The sequence below is a fragment of the Pipra filicauda genome, unplaced genomic scaffold, assembly GCF_003945595.2.
Source record: "Pipra filicauda isolate LSUMZ 115617 unplaced genomic scaffold, ASM394559v2 scaffold49_size4853605_pilon, whole genome shotgun sequence".
In the NCBI taxonomy this organism is placed as follows: Eukaryota; Metazoa; Chordata; class Aves; order Passeriformes; family Pipridae; genus Pipra; species Pipra filicauda.
In genome coordinates, this window is record NW_024104642.1 from 350,772 (window position 1) to 364,403 (window position 13,632).

The window sequence follows — 13,632 nt, forward strand, 5'->3', positions numbered from 1 at the left end:
AGGTTAAAAAAAATGTCTTGACTGTGTAGTTAATAAAATCAGTATGTTCAAGATATCACAGTTAGCAAAGGAAGAACTATGTCTTCCTCATTACTCCATAAACAAAAGAATGTTAAAGACACTGTACATGTATTTAAATCTTAAAAAAAATAAAGTATCAAAAAACTGTGCTGCATTTTTGCTGATTAACAAGTATAAATGCCTTCTTCAGTGTCAAAAATTAAATAATTTATACTTCGCAGTACAGCAAATGAAGAACCTTCTTCAACGACCAGGCCTTCCAGGAGAGCACAAGGTACACAAAGAAAACAACAGGGATTAAAAGTAGAATGGTCCATTTCTTCCTGTTCAATTAGGTTAAAACACATTATGAGACACTGAAATCTACTTTTTAGTTTCCCAGCATATTTTAACTAACATCCCCCTTTCCCTCCAGATTGTATGTATTTTTAATGAAAGTTTAATTACCATCCAAATACAGTTTGAATGAATGCATGAGGAAAAATAAACATCATTTAGAAAGTCAGAAAATATTCATTAATAATTTTGCTAGCATGATAAAAGTGTATAAATTAAGAATCTGTGTAAATATATGTTAAACTACTTAAATATATGCAGACGTAATATGTACTAAATCCTAATGGTTAGCAAAAGGAAAAGCTGAATTACAACAGCCAATGAGAATCAACCTTTATTTAGAAAAATACTTCGGAAGCACAAATGCAAAACAAGATGAAAATCAATTATTTAAATCAAGGTTTCCAACTTGACAATTTAAATCATGATTAAAATTGGCAATTTAAATGACTTTGATCTAAATCTATCCCCTTGATGTGAAACCAGCCATTTTGTTTGTCATCATTATTGTTCTCAGAGCAGCCTGATGAAAAAAGTATTTGTAAATGTGCACATGTGAATATTTCCTTATGAGAACATTTTGCTCTATATATTTGTAATTCATTTATGACAAGACAATCATTAACTACCCCTTAGCATACCTATGGCACAACTCTATTTACCAAGAAATATCATTAAATGGGAATTTTATTTTTTAAGTGATAATATTTCCCATTCTTGCATCATATTCCCATATTTCATAACATTACAGGAAAAGTTAGAATTAATTGAGTTTCAGATCACCAACAGACCTGCCAGTCACAAGCAGAGCTACAAAAGCTTCAGATCTTCCATTTGGCATCCAACATCCTTCAGAGGAGGCTCCAAAAAACCACAGCTAATAAGGCCATGAGACACCAGGTCCTATCTTGAGTTCTAAGGTCCCTGGGAGCAGTGCAAGCACAACACTCAAATGCTTCCTAAGCCCATTTCACCAGCTGGAGATGGCTATAGGCAAAAGGCTCTTCGGACTTGCATTTTTAACCTGCTTTCCTGAAGAGGGATCATACATGTGTCTTCACTGACTCATTCATTCCTCCATCCATCCGTAACTTTTACAGAGGGAAACTGAGATCCAAAGACACTACATTTCTACAGGTATTGCAAAGAGAGAAGCCTAGGAGAAAGGATAGACCCCCTGATGAGCTCATCAGGGGTGGATAAGAGTTCCAGGTGGGGTTGGCCAGAAGAATGAAGATAATGCGGTTCAGGCCCTGCCAGATAGGTTATAGCAGGAGCTCTCCTGAGATACGGATCTGTAGAAAGCAGGTTTCATGGGCTAACACAACAATTTGCTGATATCCTCACCTCACAAGAAATTAAAACCTCATCCATTACCTGTGAACATTGCCTGTGAACACCCAGATTGTATACTCTGCCTGAATTTTAAAAAAGATACAATTTTCAATCCCCACTAGGCTATTAAGGCCTTCCTCCTACCTCTTTCTCAATTACTGCCTTAAGACACCAGTTTCCTGTTAGTCATCAGCAATAATTCTCCTTTAATACCCAGGCTATGATTTAGCAGTATGGGAGTCTTTTTAAAATCTTTCTTGAAGTTCACATCACCTTGGGTCCCTGCTACTGCAGTAGGTTTTTCCCATCTTTCTATGCATCCAGACTCTGATTCAATGATGATTTTCACGGGCCCTGGGCTAGACCACAGTAACCCAATTTGTGTGTGCCACTGGCCCTTTTTCACAAGTAAGGGCCAGTGGCACACACAAATGTCAGGGTCCTTTCCAGCACCACCACATGCTTATTAACTATCTTATTGTTGCCATGCAGCAGTAAAGAGTTGGCTACATTCACTTTGTGATCCCAACTTCTTAACTGTTTGCTTATTATGTTTTGTATTTTTGTTTGGTGAGAAATACTTCAAAAGAGGTCCTTGTTCAGTAGTGCAAATTTATGTGTGTTGTCTTCCAAATCCCTCATTAATAACTGTCTTCATCTGTGATACCTACAAAAAGTGAAAGAGCAGCTAGCTCAGGCTGCTGTGAGATGTAGTGCAATCAGTGCTGCCAAACCAAATGGTAATATTAGTTTGTTTTCTGCTCGTCCATGGCTGCTTTTCTGTCTTACATTTAAAGTATACACAGTCCAAAGTGGGTTTTCTCTTTTTGTCCTGTACTGATAGTGAATCAAGGACATGAGCTGCTGATCTAGGATTAAGGGCACCAACATAACAACAGTAATAATACAACGCAGGAGAAGAGGAGGAGACACTATGATTTCATTTCTATCTAAACCTGGAACAATTTGTTAATGGAATTAAGAAGCTTCCTTTGTGTAATTATCACTGAGTACGTCACTTAAAGTCTAACTCAGGGTGCATATCTTTCACCGAGATAATACAGTATTTTATAACTATGTGAAGTACACCATTTAGATAAGCTGAGCTGGAATTTCTGACCTTCCATTCTCAACCAGCTCCACAACACTACTATGCATTTCCAATTCAGGATAGGAGAGCAAAGGATTCAGTTCATAAGGCTTCATGATCCTAAAAGTGAGGAGAGAGCTCAAGCAAAGAACATTTTCACACTTTCTTCCCCACAAAGTTGATCAAAGAGAACAAACCCAAATATGTTTAAAATATTCAGGATTCCTCCTTTTTTTTTTTTTTGAATGAGAATGTACAGGTGTATTCTGACTCTGCTTCTTTACCCTGCTTCCTAGAAACATCATACATTTATAATTTATTAGTTAAAAAAAAACCAACCCAAACCAAACAAAAAAACACACCACCAAAACAAAACTAAACAACAACAAAACCAAGCCCCAAACGTTTAAACCAAAGCAGTCTAATAAGATAGACCAAATGACGTTGAGCCTTGGACAAAGTTTGCAGGAAAACTAGGAATTAATCTGAAGATGCCTTTATCCAATTGCCTGTTTTATTCACTGTATCTCTCATTTCCTTACAGTTGGAACTATGCAAGTTCTTTCTTTTGAAAATAATCCTGTTGTTTTCTTATTTACAGAAAATACACCCCCTTCTTGACAATTGGGCCTTAAAGTTATAAACAATTAGACCACATAAATACTTATATGTAGACAGGAGCTACCTCACATAATGAAAAATGTTATGCCTTTCTTGGTGCCCTGAGTAAGTCTTAATCGATGGCATCACAGGAGCAATACCTCAAATACCACATGTCTGAATGACAGCAGTCTCTAGCACAAATTCTGATAAGTCTAAAGACTGAATTTGCTTTCATGGAAGTAAACGAATCCAGTTCCAGGTGTTCAAATCCGGAGAAATGCCCAGATCCACCTTTAAACTGCCATTCCCTTTGCCACTCACTGTGTCCCACACCATCAGCACAGCAGTCTCTTTGTGTCTGGCCAACGCACCCTCATTAGCAACCCTCCCACTGCGCCAGTAATTATGGCTTCAGCAGTTCCAGGGGCCTGAAAATATTTGGATATTGGTTTCACTTTTTTGAAAGGGACAGAACAGACCGAGCAGACCATGAGCTGCACCCAATCACAAACTTCAGGCAGAATGATACAGCAAAGAGTCTGACATGTGAAGAATGCGACTATTTGAAAGATGTGGTCAGACTTGAACCTGAGTGTAAGGGTTTCAGTGAACTGTGCTGAGATCACGCAGTTAGATCTTGTCTGGTTTCATAGCAATTCCATTTCTTCCAAATGGTCGACCTGAGCAACTGCATTTTAAATTTTTCAGTTAGATACCAGTTGTTTTCATTTAGCTTTCAGAAACACCATCACAGTTTGTATGCAGATTGGTGCTATTTTTGAGGCAGACAATGTGCAGAGATACCCTCATCTGAGAGCCTTGGACTAAGCTCAGGATGATGACGTAGCATGGGTACATCTTGGATACATCCTAAATTAGATTTCTTTTCATTCTACTGCAAAGGACACTAAATGCTTAAACATGAGAAAAAGGTGGTCTGGGAAGGAGGAAAGATGTAATGTTCTGGGTCTGCTGTTACGTTGTCCTTTGCTTCAAATAAACTCACTCAAAAGGGAAGATGTGAAAGGAGCCATTTGAAGTTTGGGGATACTCTTTTGCCATGCAGGAGAATTAAGTTTTGTTTGCAAGAAGCGTGGAGGGGCTATTACAGAGGGAGAAAGGATACTAGGATACTCAGTGTACTGGTAGGAAAAAGGCACAGGAAATGACTCTAGACTAGTATAATCTGACAAAAGATTAGTAGTATTAGGAAAGGTTGCAAAGCCATGCTGAGTTATGCCTATCCAGGGAATTTAATTCTGTTGGTGTTCTATAGGTTGGTTGCTGTAAGTTCAGTGAATGCTACTCCTTGCCTTGAGAGGTTTATGTACAATGCCCAAAGGAGAGCAGTTACTGACTGGGTAATTACTAAGATGTGAATAAGTCATCTTTTGTGTCATGGTATAGCCATCTTACAGAAAACCACATATATTTTCCTCATGTTGGTGACAAAAATCCTGCCAGACGTTTAGAGCTTATTTGAGGACCCTGGAGAGAAAAGGTTGAAATGGTGGGAGGTGGATAATAGTTTTTGAACTCTGGCATATTAATATGATCAAAACATGTGTAGGCCCAGGAGGTCTCATTGTAATACCTTGTTAATGTCTTCTAAGCTTTTCAGAGACCTTAATGGAGTTATTCTATGGGAAAAAAATTAACCTTAATATATACATTCAAAAATTAGATCCAACAGGCAGAATAAAAGAGCCCTTGAGACGAGGGTTAAACTCTAATCTGCTTCTTTTTCCACTTTGTTGTGGAAGCAGATGTGGCAGAGAAGGGGCTGGTCAGTGTGAAGGCTCTGCACTCATACAGCTGATATTCTGTCATGTATCGTGTGAGTGTATGTGTCATGACAGCTAACAGGGAGGCTGGGGAGGCCTCTAGCTCAATACTGTCCTTTCTGCTCAGACAGGTCTTTTCTGCTGGAAGCATAACACAGGAGTACAAAGCTTGCAAATGTGTTCAGCACTGCTGACTCCCAGGGAGTCCCAGGGAATCCTACTTTGGTGTTGGGAAAGAAAGAAAATACAATACGGTCTATGCATGTAATCACATCGCACACTGCTTGACAAGGATGGGAAGGAAATGAAATGATACACAAGGGAGGCAGATCTGATTACTGAAAATTATATATACACTCTTGAGGTGAACAGTCTTCATCTAATTTGCAGGTAAATTAATGATTTACAAAGAAGCATGATCTATTAAAAATAAATTTTACCAACAGACATATGGAGCCTATTATGATGACTTTTTCATTTAAATCTTCCAGTTCAATTCTTTTCTATATCTCTGTGCACTATAAGATGAGCTGATGAAGGAACAGAAAAGAGCTATAAAAATGAGTGGCTTAGCAAAGATGAAGAGACAAAATTGTCACAGCACAAGAACAGACAAAATTACCTATAGCAAAGTTAAAATAGAAAATAGAAACTTTTTTTTTCACTCAGCACACAAATCAATTCCCTCAGCATTCCACAAGATGTTGTGAAGGCCACAAGCAAGAAAGGAATGCCATGGAGAATAGAATAAATAATTAGTGGGATGGGATTCACTGTTAACAATGATCGTGTGTGGCTGTAGAAATCTCTAAAATGCTGACTACCAGGGTGAAGGCACAGCAGGTAGGGAGCAATTTTTCTTTGCCTTGTGTGCTGAAGCATGGTTGCACCTGCCAGGAGCAGGGCTGGGGCCTCTCAGAGCAGCTGGGGCAGAGGCTCTGGCAACGGTGGTGGGGCAGCAGGAGAGAATGAAAGCTACAGCAATCTCGAGTGAGAGATTTCACAATGCTGTGGAAATACATCTCTTTGTAGGCATCCACCACTCTGGCCCATGTCCAAGAGAGTGTTAGGCAATCCTACAGTGAGACAACAGTTGCGATTCCCAAAATCTCATTTTCTTTTACATCAACCTTCATTAACAAAAAAAAAATCTCCAATAAATTTGCTAGTTTTCACATTTGCTAAAGGGCTACTACTTTTTCTTCCAAAACAATTATATTAGAAATATGATCTATTAAAAAAAAAAAAGGAGGTGGGGGTGCAGGGAGTACATTTGGTTATATATCCTTGTGTGGCTTTGTTCTGGGTATTTCCTGTAGTGAGAGACTTATGTTGCTGTAAGCAGCAAGGAACACAGGAATATTTCCCATTTATGTATATTTGCACATATGTAACTGTTGTGTGAACATATATATATGTATTTTAGCCTGACTTCCACTTTGCTATCTGGAGGCAACAACTTTTGTCACCAAAGAGTCCCCAGAAAAACAATCTGTTTGCCAATACTGGACTGTATTATAATTAAGAACGAAACCCACATACGCAGGAAACCATAAAACCCCTCAAGTTAACTGTAGCCAACGGACGACAGGCCTGGAGCGGCAGCGGGCACAGGAGCCAGGCACGGGGGGGGATGACGTCCCAGGCCTGTCGTCTGCCAGTGGCTGTAGCCTGATGTTGCCACCCGTCCCATCGCGATCCCTGGCCGTTTTCTTTGCTGATTTTGACCAGTGCCCAGTTCCAAGAGGAAGTTTATCGCTAACCACAACACCTGTGCACAGCAAAGTGCCCTGGTCGGGCGAGTCCGGGCTCACACCTCCGGTGGGATGCCTGCCCGCCCCCATCGCCCCGCCCGGCCGGGGATGCCCCGACACCCGGGGACACGCCGAGGCCACCGGCAGAGACATCGTTTTTGCAAGTGGCCTTGGACAGGAAAGGCGGTGCATGCAAAGCGAGTAACCAGGAATGCTCCCGGGCGATGGGTGGCGCGGAGATGCTGATGGGTTTTTTTGCATGGCAAATACAACCCAGGAATTCACGGGGATAAGGCAGAGCAAACATTAACCTCCTGTGCCGGTGGCTTTGTGAAACAGCCTGTGCCACGGCTATTTTCGTTTGCTGCTCCTTTTTCATGGAAAAAGAGTTTGTGGCTCAAAGGAATCTGTAAATTAACAGCTAAGTGAAATCATTATGTCAGTGGCATGCTTTAGTCGGTTAACAAAACACTGCTTGAGGTACGATGCATATTCGTGGGCATGAGGGAAACGCAGGCGGGTACTCGGGACACGGAAAGCCAGCGGGGTCATCGACCTTGGCCCCGGCCTGGTCACCCCCCACCCCGAGGGCCAGCAGGGAGTTTGGAGCAAGGACCTCCACTTCGGGCCACAGAGGCCCCGGGCCGCCGCCCCGCGCATTCACACCGCTGATGGCCGGGCGTGCAACCCCTTTGCCTTAGAAAGGCTTCATTAAATTATCCCAGAGAAACTATTTTAGATGAGTGGTGGGCGCGGGGGTCTCACTGCTGCTCTCTCGTTTGCTCCGGCGGTTTGCACCCGAAACGCCGGGGCAGAACGGAAAAAAAGAAGGGGAGCGGGGTATCTCTTTAAAGGGAAAATAACCTCAACCCGCGGTGCCCGTTCGGGCTGCCCCGGCAGGCGAGGCGCGGCGAACGCGCTGCCGGGAAATCGGGAGAAGCAAACGCCACGCTCGCTGTCCTCCCGCCCCTTCCCCGGGAGCCCAGGCCCCGCAGCCCCCACCCGCGTCGGCCACACCCCGGCCCCGCTCCGGCCCGTGGGGGGGCGGTGGGTGGGCGGGCGGATCGACGGCGCGGGCGCCCCTCCCTCCCTGGCCCCTCCCGGCCGGGCCGGCCGTGGGACTCCGATACACCTGCCCGGAGCGGGCTGAGGACTTAGCAATAACGACAAGAGCAGCCCAGTGTTAGGGTTCAGTTCCAGCTGATTTTATTTCCTTCCAGAAGAAAAAAAAAACAAACAAACAAAAAAAAAACAAACAACAAAAAAACCAAACAAAAAGCCAAAACAAACAAAAAAAAGGAAAAAAAAACCAAAAACAAAAAAAAAGGTTATTTACAGAAGGTATATCAACAATCTGACAGGCAGTGAACTTGACATGGTTAGCTGGCATGATTTTTTTCTTTTCCCCACCTGCATTGTGGGGTGATCGTTAGACGATAAAAATCTACACAGCATAGTGCACAGGATGGATGACCAAAAAAAGAACAAAAAAAGAACAAAAAAGTTAAATCCTGTACGGAACCACCTCATTAGGCAGACGTCCTAGTGCCGGTCATGTTATATTAACATACATAAACACACAATCTTCTTTTTTGCGTATTAGAATACAGACTTAAATGTACAAAGATGTTTTCACTTTCTTCATCTTAAACACAACAGCTATAAACCTGAATACATATGCTATCATCATGCCATAAGAGACTAAAACAATTATATTTAGCGACAAATAGAAAGGATTAAATAGTCAAATACAAGAATGAAAAACGCAGTACATAGTGTCGCGAACTCAAACCGGCATTTCGATAGATCCAGTGGTTTAAACGGCACGTTTTTGCTTAGAAAAAAAGTGCAAAAGATGTGGTTTACAAGTTAAAGGTACAGGATCCCTTCTATGTAAATGCACCAATTGCTTCACTTCATTTGGGGACAAGTGGTTCCCCAAAACGGTAGCATATAGTGTATATCCCTTCCCTCCGGTCCCCTCGCGCCCCCTCCGCGAAGAGGCGGGGGGCTGCAGAGCGGGCAGCGGCGGGGGCGGTGAGGGATGCTGTCACTTTCAGATGCCTGCAGATTGGAGTGTAAACATGGACAAAATAGGGGCTGATTCGTGGGTGTGTGAGTGTGAGTGAGCGTGAGCGCGCACACGCGTGTGAGATACTAACCAGCGGCCCTGTTGTTAAAATCAGGAAATCCAAACAGCGATTTACACCGATTTACACCCCCTTTATATATTTGTTACAAAAATACACTGAGAAAATAATCAAACGTTTTCATCTCTCTTCTCTTTTTGTTTTTAAAAGTGTCAAAAGTCTACATTTAAATATAAAAAATTAAAAGTTAAAACTCTAGCCCTTCAGTGAAGGAGACATAAAAATGGTGCGGGTAACAACAAGAACTACCAAAAAAGGACAAAGAAATACAAGTCAAAAATGTTTGGCCAGTATAAATACGTCCACTTATAAAATGGCATCCGATTACATTTACAAGGAAAAAAACAATACGAGGATGGAGCATCGGTGAGAAAAAACAGTCTTTTCATTTACAGCTATAAGGAACAAACACATACATACTCTGAGAAAAAATTTGGTCCTGAATTTCATATTGTTAAAGTCCAGCACAGATTTGAGTTGCGTTTGAATCCTTTAAAGAGTTAAGAATGAAAAAAAGCTGGTGATATTTTTTGTAGGAATCAAACATAGCGCCATCTATCTGCTTTTATATTATCCTAACACTAGTTTGTTTTTTTTTTAACTGTTCAACAGTCTTACAGAAATCTTGAAAAGATAGACAGTATAACATGCTATATTAAACCCCACCAGTGAAATAATCCAACACCATCACGATTCTGAGTAAGAAGAAAAAAACTACTATTTTTTTTTGTATTTTCGGGTTTGGGTTTTTTTTTTTTTTTGCAAAAGCCATCGCCCTCAGTTTCCCCTGTACCACATCATGACAGAAGCCGTTCCTATTCGCTCTCTGTTTCAAAAGAAGTTTTCAGTGTTCTTGAAGTTTCAGCCTTATGTTTCTCTCCACATATAACATGAGGTGACTGAAAAAAGCGCTGCTGTCACCTCATCTGTACGTGCAAATCCGTTTCAGTTTATTATTATTTTCCCCCCACCGTATTTCCAAGACAGCTCTCAAGTGTAAGTCTGGATCTTCTCCGGTTAACTAGGACTCAGTCCAGCTCCATCCACCTCCTCCTCCTCCTCCTCCCAGCATCGTCGCCTCCTCTCACCACAGAAGAAACCGGGACAGGATTTCTCCCCCCCAAACGTGAACCTTGCAAGGCTTTGGGTGGATTTTTTCTTCTCTCTCTCTTTTTTTTTTTTTTCCAAGCAGTTCTGATCGCTCTTTCACAGGAAAGGGCGAATCCTCAAGACATCCAGTGTGCGCTCAGCACAACGCACCGCTTCCCCTCCTCTTTATTCGTGTAAAGTGGGCAATAACAAAGAACCCAGAGGTGTGTATGGTTCCCCCCTCCCTCCCCCTTTCTCTGTCTCTCTTTTCAGGAAATAAAATGGAAAAAGGCAGCATTTCGCTCCCGCCAGTCTGTAAAAAAGCACCGTCAGGCTCCTCTCTCGGAGGGGGTGTGTGCGGGTCCATCTGCAGCCAGAGGAAAGGGACTGCTGGCCTTTCCGCAAGGAAAGGGCGATCCCGATCCCGCCGCCTCTTTCCCCGAGTACAAGAAGCAGTCTTTCAACAGCCCCTTCCCAGAAACAAACAAAACCGAAAAAAACCACAAACACCAAAGAAAACAGAAAAAAGACACAAAAGCGCCCGGCGGGGTGGGCGAGTCCTGCCGACAGCCACGAGCGCCGGTGTCTCCTCCAGCAGGGCCCGGCCCTCGCCTCAGTAAGTGAAGACCAGGTTGGAAATGCTGGACTCCAGCCAGTCCCCCGAGATCATCTCACTTACCTCCGGCGTGCAGTAGTCCGGGAACTCAAAGTGCGAGCCCGAGCCGGGCTCGAAGTTAAAATCCAGGTCCCGGTCGAGCACCGAGGAACTGAAGCTGCCCAGGGACATGCTCTCAAAGCCGGGGCTCGGGTTGAGGTCCAAGAGGTCATCCTCAAACTCGTCGTCCGACGAAGAAGAGCCGGAGGAGGAAGAAGAGGAGGAGTGGGAGGACGCGGAGGAGGAATGCGCCGTCGAGGGGGCCGGAGAAGAGGCGCGCAAGCTGGTGTAGCTGCGGTGATCCGAGGGCGAGCCGGAGCCAGAGGGTGAGGGGCAGGCGACGCCACCGCAGTCCCCGTCGGGCCGGCCCGCGCCGCCGCCCCCCTCCTCGTAGAGGCTCAAGGGGTCGCCGGCCTCCGCAGAGCTGCTCAGCGTGGGGCTGCCGGGCACGGCGCCGCCGGGGGAGGCGGAGGCGGCCGCCGCCTGCCCGCTCCCGAAGATGTAGACCCGCTTCAGCTTCTTCTCGGCCAGCGGCTTGCCGGGTGCCGAGGGTGCGCCCGCCGCCCCCCGGGGCTTGTACAGCGCCTGGTGCTCGGGCGGCAGCAGCGCGGCCGACGGCTCCCCGGGGAAGGGGGCGGCCTTGCCGCCCGCCGCCTTGCCGTGGGGCTTACCGCCCGCGCCCGTTCCGCCGCCGCCCGCGGGGGAGGGCTTGGAGCCGCCGCCGCCGCCCTTCTTCGGGGCGGGCTTGGCGGGGGCCGCGGGGCCGCCGGGGCCGCCGCCCGCGCTGCCCCCGCCGGCACCGCCCCCGCCGCCCTTGTCCGCCTTGTCGCCGGGCTTGGCGGAGCTGTTGCCCGACTTCACCTTCTTCCTGGGCCGGTACTTGTAGTCAGGGTAGTCCGCCATGTGCTTGAGGCGCAGCCGCTCCGCCTCCCGGATGAAGGGGATCTTGTCGCTGTCCTTGAGCAGCTTCCAGCGCTTGCCCAGGCGCTTGGAGATCTCGGCGTTGTGCATGTCGGGGGACTGCTCCATGATCTTTCGCCGCTCGATCTGCGACCACACCATGAAAGCGTTCATAGGCCGCTTGATGTGCCCGCTGGGCGTCTTGCACCAGCTCGGATCGTCCGCCTTGCCTCCCGTGGAGGCGGTGGAACCCGGCGTGGGGGAGGAGGCGATGCCCAGCTCGATGCCGGACCCGGAGTCGGAGGTCTCGGCGGCCAGCAGCGCCTCCGTGTTCTCCGCCGTGTTGGTCTGCTGCACCATCGCGGCGGCGGCGGCGGGGGGCTCGCCGGGGCTCAGCGCCGCTCCGGCGCGGGGCAGGGCGCGCAACTTCTCACAGCGGCACCGGGGCGGCGCAGGCCCCCGCGGCCGCGCCCCCGCTCCCCGCACCACTTGTACTTCCACACCGGCGCCTCGTCCCCGGCGGCGCGGTCCTCTCCGCCTCGAGGCGGCGGCGGCAGCAGCGGTGCCGCTCGCGGTCAGTCAAGAGTTTCTGCAAAAGCAGCGCCGCGAGCCGCCCGTCCAAGTTTGCTTTTTTTTTTTTCTCGTGGTTTGGGTTTTTTGGCTTTTTGTTTTGGTTTTTTTTTTTTTTTTTTTTTGGAGGGGGGTGTCGGTCTGCTTTTTTTCCTCACCACATCGGGTCTCCCCCCTCCCCGAAGCAGCTGGTCCAGTTCACAAGTGCGCTCCGCCTGCCCCCGATGTTTCAGGAGAGCGGCACGCCTGCCGCCGAAAGTCTCTCAGCGCTGGGCACGGCCAGCGTGCACCGCCGCGGGGGAGGGGGGAGGCGGCGCGCCCCCGAAGCACCGAAAATCCCGGCTCCAGGACGCGTGGTGGCGGCGGCGGGGTCAGCGGCCAGGAGTTTGTGCAGGTTGGATTTGGCAGCTGGCGAGGCACAGAGCGAAAAGGAAACCCCTCAGGATAAAGAAATAATAATAAAAAAAAAAAAAACCAAAAAGAAGGAAAACCCAGCAATAATTGAAAAAATCGACGTAAAAAAAGGAAAATAAAAAAGCGCTCGTGCATGAACGAGTGTGTACGTCCCCGGCAGGAAGAGAGCGGCGAGCCGGGCGCCCAGTCCCGTCCTCCTCCGCCGCCGGTGGTGGTTCTGCTGCTGCTCCGCGCCCGCGGAGCCCCGCGGAGCCGCCGCCGCCGCCCCCCGCGCTTGCCCGCCCGCCGGGCGCTGCCCCGCGCCCCCCGCACGCCGCGCTCCGCCGGCCGCAGCTGAGAGCGGACCCCGCGCCCGCCCCGCGCCGCTTTATCCTTTCGCAGCCCGCCCCGCGGCCAATCGCGCGCTGTATCCAACGCCCTCCGCGTGCCAAGCCCCGCCCGCCTCCCCGGGATTGGCGGCCGGCGCGGCGCGGTAATAATGGCCGCGTGCAATGGGAAGCGCCCGCGCTGACCTCATTCCCGGCGGCGGGGCGAACTTTTTAAAAGGGGCAGGAGGGCAGCTCCGCGCGCCGCCCCGCGCCTCGCCGCGCACGTGCCCGCGACCCCCGCCCCCGGCCGCGCTCCTCCCTCCCCTTCCTTTCCCCTCCCTCCCCCTCCCCTTGCCTTCCTTTGCCGGGGAAAAAAAATTAGGAAATCAGCAAAAATCATCATAACACAAATCATAAAAAAAAACCATAAAAACACAAAACAAAAACGGGAGAGAGGGGAATTAAGCGGTGCTGTCCCCGCGCGCGGTGTCTGCGGGGCGGAGAGCGGGGGCACCTGCCCGCACAAAGGGCCGGGAGGATGTTCCTGCCGCCCCGGAGCCGCCGCACGCCCAGCGGGCAGCGCTGCCCGGGGGTGCCGGAGGGCGTCGCATGCCCGTCCCCGC

At 47.9% G+C, this 13,632-nt stretch overlaps 1 protein-coding gene across 1 annotated transcript; it reads right to left on the minus strand.

Annotated features, from left to right (window-relative positions):
- Positions 1–8,371: 8,371 nt before the first annotated feature.
- On the minus strand, positions 8,372–12,952 carry SOX4 (SRY-box transcription factor 4). Its single transcript, XM_027748325.2, has one exon. The coding sequence runs from the start codon at positions 12,075–12,077 to the stop codon at positions 10,776–10,778; it is 1,302 nt and encodes a 433-aa protein (XP_027604126.1). The 5' UTR covers positions 12,078–12,952; the 3' UTR covers positions 8,372–10,775.
- Between the last annotated feature and the right edge of the window lie 680 nt (positions 12,953–13,632).

Bases quoted from the DNA above. Each gene is read 5' to 3' on its own strand.
- SOX4 (XM_027748325.2), bottom strand. From the start codon at position 12,077: ATGGTGCAGCAGACCAACACGGCGGAGAACACGGAGGCGCTGCTGGCC.